At 41.9% G+C, this 13,711-nt stretch overlaps 2 protein-coding genes across 7 annotated transcripts in view; one reads left to right on the forward strand and one right to left on the reverse strand.

The window, feature by feature from the left end:
* lnx1 (ligand of numb-protein X 1) overlaps positions 1–4,701 on the forward strand; it is a 41,654-nt gene extending 36,953 nt beyond the window's left edge. For both annotated transcript variants that reach the window (XM_036211721.1, XM_024259109.2), the window contains 4 exons: positions 1,124–1,301; positions 2,897–3,143; positions 3,486–3,644; positions 3,736–4,701. In XM_036211721.1, the coding sequence (XP_036067614.1) occupies positions 1,124–1,301; positions 2,897–3,143; positions 3,486–3,644; positions 3,736–3,871 (720 nt within the window). In that variant the 3' untranslated portion in view covers positions 3,872–4,701. The remainder of the gene's footprint in view (positions 1–1,123; positions 1,302–2,896; positions 3,144–3,485; positions 3,645–3,735) is intronic.
* fip1l1a (FIP1 like 1a (S. cerevisiae)) overlaps positions 4,312–13,711 on the reverse strand; it is a 26,187-nt gene continuing 16,787 nt past the window's right edge. For 3 of the 5 annotated variants that reach the window (XM_024259114.2, XM_024259112.2, XM_024259111.2), the window contains exons 11-13: positions 13,038–13,236; positions 5,079–5,192; positions 4,312–5,000 (exon numbers count right to left, since the gene is read on the reverse strand). In XM_024259114.2, the coding sequence (XP_024114882.1) occupies positions 4,874–5,000; positions 5,079–5,192; positions 13,038–13,236 (440 nt within the window). In that variant the 3' untranslated portion in view covers positions 4,312–4,873. The remainder of the gene's footprint in view (positions 5,001–5,078; positions 5,193–13,037; positions 13,237–13,711) is intronic. The other 2 variants (XM_024259113.2, XM_036211722.1) reach the window with 2 other exon arrangements.

The raw sequence follows: 13,711 nt of genomic DNA on the forward strand, positions 1-13,711 counted from the left end.
CTAGACTTCAGCGGAGCTCGCTCAATACGGCGACAAACAGACAGGTGCTGCGGGGAGCGGGGGCAGCCTGCTCGGGTGTCCTGAACTGTGATGTTTTTCTTATTTTCGTCGAGACAATAATTTAAAAAGGTCCCCCATTTTCGGGTTAATGAGGGACAGCCTTCAAACTCAGTCACAGAAACACTGCGGAACCGTCTGCCATTTATGTAGTGAGGACAGTAGTGCTAAAACAACTATGTCCTAATGTTGTTCTGCCCCAAAATGTAGTTACTGTATAGAAACACTCTCCATTTTGGAATCTTGCTTACCGGGCAAGATGTGGAGCTCTAAAGAGTATTAGTGCACTAGTAAAATCTGACAACCTTCATCTATTGGTCGGGTGACTGTATGTCACGATATGAATTATTTTATATCACAATAATGATATATATCACGATAGACTACAATAAAGTATATTTTCTGTTATTCTCTGAAAAAAAATTATGACAATGTAATTACCTACTTCTCTCTTTCAAGTAACATTTAACTGAATTGTCACAAATGGGGAAAACATTTTTAAGTCCCCAACAGTTTTAAGTTTCTTAATAGGAAAACAGAATTTTTGCACAAAAGATCAGAAATAAAAACTAAGAAATAAAACAATATAAGAGAAATGGCACGATAAACACTTTTCTGTCGCCCACATATGTACCGTCATATCGCCCAGCACTACCTTTATCAGGACAGCAGGCTCCACATGAAGCTGTTACCGTGGCGACTGAGTAAATCCTGTTTGGAGCAGAAATGAAGAGTCATTTCAGCGCCCTGATGTCCTACACTTCTTATCACCATACATTATACTTGACCTGCTATGCTAATGAGGTCATCCATCAATTAGCTATCAACCTGAGCGTTATTGCAGTCCTGTTCCCGCAGCAGCGCATGGATGGCATCATGTGACGCCTCCTATCTTTATCTCAGGTCTCCAGGATAAACAGACTGTATTAATATGCAAATGTACTCATCCAAAATGAGATGATGTACCCTATAGAAAGTGACCTTGTGGTGAGCTGATATGATGTTTGGAGTGGTGTTTATTAGAACGGTTGAGATGCTCTAACGTGGGGACTGATGTCTTGTGAAGGACTCCTGTCAGAAGCCGGCGTGCTACGAGAAGACGGTTACCCTGAGCAAAGAGCCGTATGACTCGCTGGGCATGACAGTGGCGGGCGGCATGTCCAGCCGAGGATGGGACCTCCCGATCTATGTCACCAACGTGGACCCTGATGGAGTGGTGGGACAGGAAGGCTCCATCCGCAAAGGTTTGAAGCACACACTGACAATATGCAAAGTGCCCACATCATTTATGTGAGCGATGTAGCAGTCAGTAGGAGTCAGTTTGGTTGCTGCTGTGACAATCAGGGGAATAGTAAAGCAGGTGGCTCCTTCAGTGAGGACACAGAGGAGACGATTGACTGGAAATGAAAATCCTTGTGTCATTATGAAGGTTTTTCGTCTCTTCCTGATGTGGTTCAGTGCAAAGCTGACTTTAACGATCAGCCGCTTTTCTCATTCAGAATCTGCTGGAATTATGCCTGGTTCACACTGGATGCGGAAGCGCCACGGAAGACAACGCCACGGTGCACAAGGGAGGGTGCAGAACGGAGGGCGCGAAACGCAGGGCGCAAAATGAGGGCGCGTAAAGAAGAGTGCGGAATGGAGGGCGCGGAACATAGGGCACCGAAACAAAGGGGATGCGGAACGCTTTTCTCGGAAAGGAGGGTGCGGAACGTAGGGCGCAGAACATAGGGTACCGAAAGCGGAATGCAGTGCACGGACAGGAGGGCGTGGAATGCAGGGCGCAGATGCAGGGCACAGAAAGAAATGGGACTTGGAACACAGGGCGGGAAAGGAGGATGCGGAATGCAGGGTGCAGAACGCAGGGCACCGAAAGAAAGGGGACTTTGAAAGCCTGGTGCGGAATGGAGGTCGCGGAAGGGAGGGCGTTTCCATTTCGTGCCCTTGTTAATCTATGGTCTGATCCACGCCAGGTGCGGAACCTTCCGCAGTCTCTGCAGAAAGCTCACCCCGGCTGTAAAGATAAAAATAAACATACAATCACAACACACACACATGTCTCTCTCAACAACAGATACATTAAAGAAGTGTAGGTCTACTAACTACTTGCTTCTCCTTAGCAGTAACATGTCATAATATTTTTAGGTCATTAACTTACTCATGATGGCAAAAACAAGAAAAAGCTCTAGCAGAGCCGCCTGTCGACCGCCACAAAAAAAATGCGCGTCTGGTGTGAACTCCAGGAGGCAGCGGATGCTGCGTGCACCCCTCCCCGTGCCACTTCTGCATCCAGTGCGAACCTAGCATTGTCGTGTTAACGGTTGAAAAGTTACAGTGAATAATAGAACATAAACACTGGAGCTCTGGTGTTAAAGGGTTCATCTGGAACACAGACAGAGCAGAGATGAAGAAATAGTATTTTTTACTTTAATGTGTATCCCCCCCCCACCCCAATTCTCTGTTTGGGAGAGGAGGCGGCAGCATGAAGGCTTCAGGAAAGCTTTGTTTCCGGTTTGAATTTATGGGACGCAGCAGCAGATGTTCCCGTTTGTGGGCCTGTGAAACATGTTTGTGTGCTGTAATGGAGCCTTCATTTAAATTAGCATATCCTCGCAGGGTAAATGTGTCCTTTGGGTTTCTCAGTAGTGAGCTGGACTGAGCCGTTTGTGTGCACACTGCTTTAATCACTGAGAGGCTTTGTAATGCACAGGTGGCAATTTGTTGTCAGTCCTTTGTGTTGCAGCTGGGGGGTTCATGAATATTAAATTAGTAAACAATGCGTCCATGTCCTGTGATGTCTCTTACAAAGACTGAGCCGTGCTGTGTGCCTCCTCCACAGGAGACATTTTGCTGAACGTGAACGGCTTGGATCTGACGGGGGTCACTCGGAGCGAGGCCGTGGCCAACCTGAAGAACACCTCTTCTCCTGTCGTTCTCAAGGTCCTAGAGATGCGTCCTCCTGAGGAGAGCTTGCAGGAGTTCACCCTCCCACCCTGTCTCACACCCTCACCCACAGACAGCATTAAGAGCCCGGTGCCGAACGATGACTACTCACCTCTGTGGGTGTCCTGGCTGCAGCTTCCCAGGTCAGCGCCGAGTCGGTGTCCTCCTCATTAGTGGCACCTTTGCCGTTTGACAAACTCATTCTGCTCCTTCTTAAAAGTCAGCTTGGATGACAGACTTTCACTAGTCAGAAGAAAATGTGTTTTTTTAAATTAAAGATTTAAAACTAATCAAATCAAAAGTTTAATTTTTAGAAGTTACATGTAACAGTAAGAGCCTAGCAAAGATTAAATATCAAGTCCTTCAACATTTAATTGACCTCATTTGAAGACCTGACAAAGACAAATCTTAATCTTGAGAAACAAACAAGTTTTCTTGAGTTACAAAGTGTTAACTGGCAAACCTTCATTTCTGCTCTGATGCAGACATCTGTACTACTGCAAAGACATCGTCCTGCGGAGGAACACGTCGGGCAGTCTGGGGTTCAGCATTGTGGGAGGTCAGGAAGAAATGAACTGCAACCAGTCCTTTTTCATCCGCTCCATCGTCGAAGGAACACCCGCCTACAACGATGGGCGAATAAGGTACTGACACCGCACCAACATGCTTTAACGCCACAAAACTTTCCTGATGTTCAGGTCTTGTAGGGTTTGACTCATTCTTGTCTTCCTGCAGATGCGGGGACATCCTACTGGAGGTGAACGGGAAGAGCACCTGGGGCCTGACTCACACAGCCTTGGTTCGTCTTCTGAAGGAGCTCCGGGGCAAAATCACCCTGACCATTGTCTCTTGGCCGGGCAGTCTGCTGTAACGGCACCCTCAGCCTCCCTGCACTGCTTCTGTGACAATGACCAAGGAATGTGGAGGCGGGGCTTGCACCGGCAGACTGTCCAGACTGCTTGGAGAAAATAAAAAAAGGCGGAACACTGATATTTCTTCAGGGATTTGGCAAGAATCAGGGAGGGGTCACCAAAACCAAACTGAACTGTAAGCAAAAGGTTAAGTTTCCCCTCCAGGGGGGCTGAAATGGGAGGATCTAAGCCCGCCCCTTTTCTGAATGGGATGTTGCAGAACGTTGTCATTGTTTGGAGGATCATCCAGCGAGTGGGCTGGGAGGAGAAGAGGACACACAACTTGTTGCCAACTCCAATAGATATATTAGGATATGTGTTAAGTTGGACTCACATTTCTTTATGTACTGTAAAAATGTTGGTTGTTGAAAACAGTAACAGTCCAAACACTTGTAATATGTTTTTTTTTTTGTTTATTGTATGGCCTTTAAACATAGGCTTTATTCTGTTTGTACTGACAGTGGTTCTCATCTGTTAAACTGGAGACACGTTGCCAAGTACGAGTCTGTGAGGTTTTTCTGGTTTGGTTAACAAACCAAACCACTGGCAAGACGACGACAAAAAGGATCGATGTGTTCTTAACTTGTTTCAGTGACATTTAATTAGGTGACATTGTGGAGGCCTTACTAAGTTTCTTACTTTTAAGAAAGAAAAAGCTATAACTCTGTTCCTGTGCATCACTGGATGGTCTGAGGTCCATCTCCTGTGGTTCTGTCTGTCACGCTTCGGCCTGTGTAGTATATCTGATGGTACATTTGGATAAAAGACTAATAAAGCTGTTTGAAAAGCTGTGCTGTTCGCTTGCATCCTCAAAACTCAAATACAGAACACAAGAAGCAAAGCAGCACTCACACTTTCTGTAAAACTCGAGGTTTTCCTCTAACTTCAGTCTTCAAAAATGTTCAAATCACTTTTTATATTCTAAAATGGCTCTACATGTTTTCCTTCCTGTTAGATCTGGATCATAGTCCCTTCTGATCAGCAAGAGCGATGCTTGTTTTTTTACTTTTCATCTTCTTTTTTCTTCTTTTTGCATCTTGTGCCATGGTCTTTTCTTCATTTGTCCTGTTGCAGCTTCTCCGAGAGCTGCTAATCAAATAAATAGAAACAAAACACAAATTGATCCTGGATTCTACTGTGTGTCTATCAGAGTGTTTTCAGACAGACCTGTCAGGCTTCCGGTTTCTGTCTGTCCTCCGGTTTTCTCCCATCAGGTCTTTGAAACGGCAGCCTCTGTGGTGTTCATCCTTGGAGCTCCAGGCCTTTGTTTGCTCCTTCACTCTGCAAAAGAAACTTTTCTTGTGGACGAATGTACTGTATCTTATTTTCTAATGCAACAAATGCAGCGTTTCAATAAGTGTTGAATAGAGAATTTAGCCCACAAAAATGACCCTGCAGCTCTCTTGTGTCAGGCGCTGAGGACTCAGGGGAGTAAAAACGGTAGTTTTATGGATGCTTTGTACTGCTGCAGCTTCATCTCAGCCAAGAAAGTCCTACAGTAGTGTGACAGCAAGCCGAGGAGCCACGCTGCAGTCCCCTTTTTACAAAAAGAAGTCATTTTTGCTGTAGAGCGAGTGATTCTGTGAGACAAAAGGAGCGATCCGTCTTTGTGTCCCACCTCCCCTTTCCCCATCACCTCTAATGACCTCTGAAACAGACAGTTTTGACAAAATACTGATGGTGTTATTGACTCCTCAATGCCTGAATTTATTTCAGATGCTAAAATAATGCAAATTTGTGAGCCCAAATGGTTTGATGCATTTTTGGATCAATTGGCATCAAGGGGTCAAATATCAACTTTATAAAACTTGGATTGCTACAAGGAAATTTAGTTTGAACCAGTACTGGATCCTAAACAAAGAGGCTACAAAGGAATAAAAATAGACCATGTCCTTCACCATTTTGTAGTTCTTTCTGAATCTCCTATTCTAAAATCCAGCGCACTAGAAATTTCCCAGAAGTCTAGAAAACTAGCGTGAATTGATGCTCACTACATTAGTGGATATAGACCACAATGCATTGGAGTCAAACAATTTTCCAGAAAAAATGAGTTTAAATGTAAATTTTTTTTTTTTTGATAAACCATCCAAATTTTCACCATCAGAACACAGTGGAGTCACACATCGACATCATGAAATGTTCGTATTGGTTATATTTTTACTTCGTGAAATTGGTGATGTCATATCTGACATTTAGAAAAACTAAAGAAAAGTAGTGAGCATGGGGTCCGAATGGCCTTTAAAATCCAGGGCACTAGATAGTCTCGCACTATATAGTTTATAGTTTTTTAGAAGTTAGGAATTGGGGGGGGATTGAAACATTGACTTAGTTTAGCTGATTTTTGACACATTGGCCCAATCTGAATTCTTCACCAATGGCAGTTTAAGTGGAAGTCGTGTCCGGGTAATTCATTTTCCAATTTCACCCTCCAAACAGAGGGCTCCAACGTCCACTGTCGCGAGGCTAAACCGCGTCGCTCTAAGAAGCGCTTCTCTTCATGAGGGTGTTCTCTGAAGCACAGAAGTTTACATTTAAATGTAAGTAAAGACTTTTTAAAGTTATAAAACTGCTGTTAGCAGAGCGGCTATTATTGATGGTGTCATTGAACGAAAGTCACGTCCAAAATATTAGACACTATTTTTTCTTTACTCTCTGTTTGGAGGATTAAATGAAGGGGAGGGAGAAGGGAAGAATTTGGATTGGGCAACAATGTCAGAAAGTTTTTTTCCTTCAGGTCCATAATGTAAAAAGCAAAATAAACCATTGACTTAAAGCTCTCTATTGACAATGATCCATGACTTTCTTTGTTGGGAAAATATTTGGTAAGTCACAGAAGAAATCTTGTTCCTGATAAAAATATCAGCAGAAATATGGTTTATAAAACTTCAATTTGTAATCTGAATAATTTTAATACAGACTGTAAATGGCGTATACTTGTATTGCGCTTTACCACCTTCCTCGAAGACTCAGAGTACTTTACATTCACAGGACCATTCACACCCTTGGTGGTGACTCTGCTACCGAACACTGGCACCAATTTTCCACCAGAAATAATGGGGTTCGTGTCTTGCTCAAGGACACTTCGACACATGGGCGGGCAAGGTGGGAATCAAACCTGCAATCTTCTGATCAGGAGCTGACCGCCCTACTGCTGCACCACGGCCACCAACCATTTTTCCTGAAGCATTTTGCTCAGTAGAATGAGTATTTCACAGCCTGTCAGCTGTGATACAAATTGGACAAGTGCCCTTTTCAAGATTTAGTTCTTTTTTCTGTCATGGCTCCCCTAGGCCACGCCCCGCAGCTTGTCAGACTGATCACCTCCACCTGTGCTCCTCTCTATTTATACCCTCCTCTCGGCTCCACTCACTGCCGGAACGTTAAGCTATACAGCCTGACTAACTGCCAAGTACTCTGCTTCTCAAAGCCACAGCCTGTTTAAAGATCCCTGTGCTTTTCCTCATGCTCCAGGATTCCACGCCAGCTTCTCTCCTACCTGTCTGGATTCCTCCTCCGTTCCTGCCGCTTCAAAGCCACCATTCTGCTGGGATTCGCTGTCTTCTCCACACTCTGCCTTCCCGGATTCCACGCCGCCTCCAAAAGGTTCTGCCCTAAAGGCACCTCTCTCAGACGAACTTTCTCGCCCAGGATTACTCCCGCTCCAGCGTCCAGTTTCAGCACTCTTCCTCTGCTCCTCTCCGCCGCCACTGCTCGTCATCCACTCGGCTTCCTTGACAACAGCGCCTCCTCCTGGCCGGCGGCAGTACTACTCCCCTCAAGCTCAAGTCTCCTAAAATAAATTACTGACTTTTCTCTACTCCTGGGTCTGTCGTGTTTGGTCCGCAACTCTTCCTGACATTTTCAGAATAAAACTACAAGTGAAGCAGTATGTTCAAAGCCATACATCTAATAATGATCATTTCAAAATATTTCTGGTCAAACATCACAAAAAGGACATTGTTTTTTTTTAAAGGACTAACTTTGGAGTTAGGACAAATGCATGAGAGAATTCTGCAGCAGAATTATAATCCACATGACGAAGTTCTTTGGAAAACAGTGAAACAGTCGCAGAGAACACTGATTTGTTTAATGTGTTGAGTTTGTCATTCTTCATTTATTTATATGCAATTAAATTGGGGCGCTGTGGGTCTGTCTTCCTGATCGGAAGATTGCGGGTTTGATTCCCACCTTGTTGAAGTGTCCTTGGGCAAGACACTGAACCCCACATTGCCTCTGGTGGGAGGTTGGCGCCAGTGTTCGGCAGCAGAGCCACCACCAGTGTGTGAATGGGTGAATGGGTCTGTGACTGTGAAGCGCTTTGGGCCCTCGAAGGAGGGTAGAAAGCGCTATACAAGTATACGCCATTTACCATTATAAATCTACTTAAAGTTTTGATCAGACTTTTAAATCGTGGCAATCTCTGAGGTCAGAAAACTAAAAGGAAAGAAGAACATTATAATTTAAGAGGTATTTTTATGTTTGAATCCTGGAGAGCAAGAACAAATGTAAAATATAGAATATATATTTGGAACAAATCTTCTTTGGATAAAGATCTTAAAAGGATTTATACTGTCAAAGATTTAGATTACTGTTAAAACGTAAAACAAATGGTCAATACTAGAGAAATGTAATTTTGTATTAGTAAATATTTATGTATTTGTGTGTGTGTATATATGTACAGTATAGTATGTATGTGTATAAATGAATATGTAGCTGGTTAAATATTTAGATTTTTTATGCTTGTGGAATATTTGGAAACTTATTATTAAGTTTTGTTTCTGTGTAAATTGTATCTTTTGTATTGGCTTTGATAAGCATGATGCTTCAGCCATCACTTTTTTGGTTGATGCTGGTTATCATTTCAAAGATGTCAAATGTTAGGTTTATAAAAAATATTCAAAATTCAGACTTCAAACTTTAACTTGCACTCGCCAGAGTGAGCAATCAGAGAGACATGCATGTGCTCATAAATCCCAATGCAAACCTTTAAACCATCAGTTTATCCAACCTACATGTCTTTGAAGAAAGAAAACGCATATTACCAAAAGAAAAAAAGTCCAGTTCTTCAAACTGAGATGACTCGCTCAAACTTCAATAAACCCACTCAATGGGAACAAGATAGAAAATAAAGAAATGTCTGGCTGCTATTACAGTAAAGCTGAATATCACATTACAGTGTACCTAAAAAATAACAGAAGGAAGTATTAGACAGTAAGCTAAATAAGCAACGTGAGTTCAAAATGAAATGATCACAGACTGAAAGTCTGATCCTATAAAATGAAACAGATTCCTGGCATACCATTGAAGCACAGAGAAAAAGTGTGTCACATTAAAGACTAAAAAAAATGGAAAATGAGAACAGATGTAGATGAAGGAAGGAGCAGGACCAGAACTGGCCTAAAGCCAGGATGAAAGCAGCTTCAGGTTCAAAAACAACCTTGAGAGTAAAAGAAAGCAGAACCTCAGATGGTGTTAGACCACTCACATCTACGTCACAAGATAAAAGCATGTTTTTGTCAGAATGACAAAGCCATCATGCTAGAAACTACGGAGAGAAATAAGTATCCCCCCGATTTATACGTGTGTAATTCTTGACTTTTGTGTAAATTAGGATTTGTGGGTGTGTAATTTTTATTTGTGCGTGTGTAAATCCTGATTTGTAACTCATATAATACATTACGTACATAAGTACAAAAATTACAATATTCAAAAAAATACAAAATACAGTCTTCACACGCACAAATTAAAATGACATCTCTGTCCCAAGCGCTGATCACAGTCACTGATTGGTAACTGAGGTTTTGTAAGAGGTGATTCATGCGTCATTTTTCAAGATTTGCATGTGTAATTAGTTTCAAGCTGTTGTAGTTTTAATTTGTGCATGTGTAAGTTGTATTTTTTATTTTAATTTTGTATTTTTTTTTTACTTATGCACAAATGGCATTATATGATTTACAAATCAAGAATTACTTATGCACAAAAATTTTTTTGCAGAAAGGCACTGAATGGAAGCGCCCTTCATAACCAATGGCTTAGTTCACAACAGACTTGAAGCACTCCGCGGTGCTTCAAGTCTGTTGTGAACTAAGCCAGAGGGCATAGGGTGAAGTATGTGAGACACAGGGATGTCGTACAGATTTTTCCTTTTTTTAATCTCCCCAAATCCTGCGCAGTGCTTATGGAGCTCATTATTGTTGTTCATGTGATTAGTGTGCAGCCTGACTGTCAGAGTTGAGGAAATAAGACAATCACAGTTATTTAGAGGAGCATATCCATCTTAAGGTGTCAATGTTAAGTCAATGGAACAGACGGGCGATCTGAAGTCCCATGGCTCGATTTCAGCAACTGGTGCGGCGTGAAGGACTACCAGTAGCTCCATTTTTAGCAGCAAACAGCAAATTATCTGCGCTGCCAAAATTTAAGTGCCTGAAGTTTGACAGGTCGCCACATCACATCCACCAATCAAGAACTCAGTTTTAGACATGTGACATTTTCAGTGAGTCGTTCAGCAGGTAGAATTCAAAGCGAGTTTTTTGTCCTGAACTTTCATCTTTTTACTTTTGCCATTGGAGCCGCAGGTTCACAGAGCTCATCCAGCTACTCTGGTGGAAGGCGGATAAACTCTGGACAGATCGCTGTCTCGCTCACTCGCTCAATATGCCGGCAGAGAGAGAGCGGCTGCGGGGGGCGGAGTCTCATCAAGACATAAAAAAAAAGAAAACGGTCTCCTAAATTTATCAACTGCAGTGGAACAAAACCTCTCGTTTCTGCGCGCCAGAGAAAAGCTTCAAGTTCATTTCACGAGTCTGATTAGTGGACTGGAATGTGGGACAAAAAGACGGGCAGATCTGCAGCACGAAAAGGCCCACAGGAAGAGTCCACGGTGACAGAACAAATACGAAACATGAAGAGCTAAAACTCTGGAGCAATCCCAGAGTGCCTGTCTCACACGCACACATGATTTCTGTTATTTCTGTGATTAGCCTGCAGCTTCCCAGCTGCCTCAATGTCCCACTTTCCTCCCGTGACCCACAAGATGGTTTGGAGGTTTGTGTGGAAAACTGAGAATCACCATCTCGAGCAGAAGCCTCTCCAGGCTTCAGACTGTGAGGATGCTAAATAACTTGATTTTCCTTTTTGGGATTTAGCGCTTATGTTATGTCAAGAATGAGGTTGGACGTAAATAAAGAAGAGATCTGAAGAATTAAAGCTCATCCAGTCATCCGTGCATTGTGGATACATTAAGGTTTGGTGACAGAAACTGGGTGAATTTTAAAGCTTGGGCTCTTGACTGTATCTAACAAAGCTTCCTGATGTTCGTTAGAGAAAGTTCCAGCTCTCTCTCTTCCTCTTTCAACACAAATCAAACAGTGAAGATCAGACCATCATGCAAAATGTATGCACCTCAAGTCAGCCACGCATTCAAGACAGAGGGAAATGGTCATGTGTGCATTAAGTTGTCAGCTGTCGGAGCGGGTCATTATTAAATGGACATCTGGCTGATGGTCATCAGCAAAAGCTGCAGAGGAAATGTGGGGCAGAGTTTGGCTTATGCTCACATCTGAGCGGGACTGTTAGGGTTCACGTTTACGAGCACGTTGACTGACTGACAGTTTGTAGGGTAGTAGGGCACTGTGTGAAATTAGACGGAGAAATCCCATTGGCCGTTTTTTAAGTATCCCAGGAGGGTATAGTGACTTATGTGGCCTCACATTTCTGTTTTGTGTGCAGGCAGCAGCTTCTCCTGAAGGTTACCGCCCACTCACCTGTGTTCTTGATTGGTTTGAGCAGCATTTTTGCGTCTTGTTTGGTTGTTTGCTTGTGTTGGTGTGTTCTGATCTGATCAGTTTACTTTGGAAATCACTGCACTCCTCTGAGGACTGTTGTTTCTTATGCAGGTTTGGTTTGTGGTTTTATTCCCACATTGACTGAAGCTGTTGGTTCTGACCTGCACCTGGACCATCCTGATGCACCGTAACATCTAGTCCAAGACTTTGCAGACTCTTACTTCTCCTAGACTTTGGCTGCTTGTTCAACAAATAAAAGTTGCATTGCTTCCATTTTGCAATTGGTTGAAATGTTCTAGTAACCTCTAATACAGGAATGTCAAACTCAGTCGCACAGGAAGCCAAAATCCAAAACAAGTCGCGGGCTGAACAGGACAAACATTTATTGAACACTCTAAAACTACATTTTTAAAACTTTAAAACTAGATATATAGCATTACCTGTGATGATACTAGTGTGAATGCTGTAAGCTGAATTTGGCCGCTGAAGATACTGAAATTGATTGTTAAAATCACTGAAGCTGATAGCCAGCTAAAATATGAACTAAATGCCAAATTAGCCTGAAAAAAAAAATTAACTTAGCCAAAACATCTAGCATGTTGCTGAAAAAATAGGAAAAGTTTAAAATATCCTAAAAAAATGAAAAAAGCCTAAATTAGCCTAATCTGCTACCATGTAAATATTAACCTAGCTCCAAAGAAGCCTAAAAAAAAATTTAAAAGAAAATCCTAAATTAACCAAAACAGTTAGCATGTTGCTGAAATATTAGCTAAACTCAAAAATAGCCAAAACAATCATAGTAAATGCCAAAATAGTCCAAAAAACTAGCAGAATGCCAATTTTTTTTAAAGTTTTAACATAATTATTAATAATAAAAAGGCAGGAATATTATTCCAGAATAAATCAACTTAAACCTTAAATAACTTTCAATATTTTACTCTCTATCAAAATATATTTTGTCAAAATTATACTAGTTAGAAAATAACGTAATATAACATCGGGCCATTAATAACAATAAAATAAAATGATCTGGAGGGCCGGATCTGGCCTTGACTTTGACACATGTGATCTAATGTTTTAACATTCTGAACATATCTTTAAACAGAAATTGGTGTGTAAAGGGAGGAAATGCATTTTCAATGAATAACTTGCTGGACAATAACTTGGATGCTGTTTTCTGCCTCATCCAGAGGGCCACAGCTGCTCAGCACATCTGTATTTTTCACCAATGTCTGCTGAAAGATCTTCCCCGACATTTTCTGCTTGATTACCTCAACATGCCACACATATGCAATCCAGCTTAATACTTACAGATTATACATCAAATCAAAAGACTGACCGTGAATATTTATGAGAGCGCGTCATGGAAGACCTCCTGTGGTGTGAAGAGGAGGAGGAGCTCAGCTTTTTTCTGTTTCTCTCCCTTGTGTTTTCTTTGTCAAGGTCATGCTCTCTGCCTCTGTCGAGTTTTCTCTGCCTCATGCGGCGGCTCCAGGCCTGGGTAGTTTCAGTCAGTCCAGAACTCGGCGTGCTGTTCCCTGTGATCATAGGGAATACAACTAACAGGAAGAACAGAGCCAAAGAGACAAATAAAGAGGCAAAAAAAAATCACAAAAAAGAGATTTGCAATTTTTTTTTTCTCTTTTTTTGTGTGCACTTAAGAAAACACAGTCTTTCAAGTTTTATAGAAAAAAAACATGCTTAAAGTCTGGAGATAAATTGGAGCTGATATTATTTGAGACACAAATAAAACAAATTAAAAAAAATATTGGTGTTTGGTCAAAAAAAATATGAATGTCCAAAACTTTTTGCTATTCAAAAATAAACTTAGTTATTTTCAGCTTCAAATGTTCTTGTCATGATTCTGTGATCTGGTTTTGTTATGTTCTGTTTTGCTTGTCAGTCTCACCATGTTCAGGTTTAATCATCCACAGCTGTCTTCATTTAGTTAATTGTCCTCAGTGTATTTAAGTGTCTGGTCTTCAGTTCTCATTGTCAGGTCATCTGCTCTGT

This window comes from Oryzias melastigma, linkage group LG4 (assembly GCF_002922805.2).
Source record: "Oryzias melastigma strain HK-1 linkage group LG4, ASM292280v2, whole genome shotgun sequence".
NCBI lineage: Eukaryota > Metazoa > Chordata > Actinopteri > Beloniformes > Adrianichthyidae > Oryzias > Oryzias melastigma.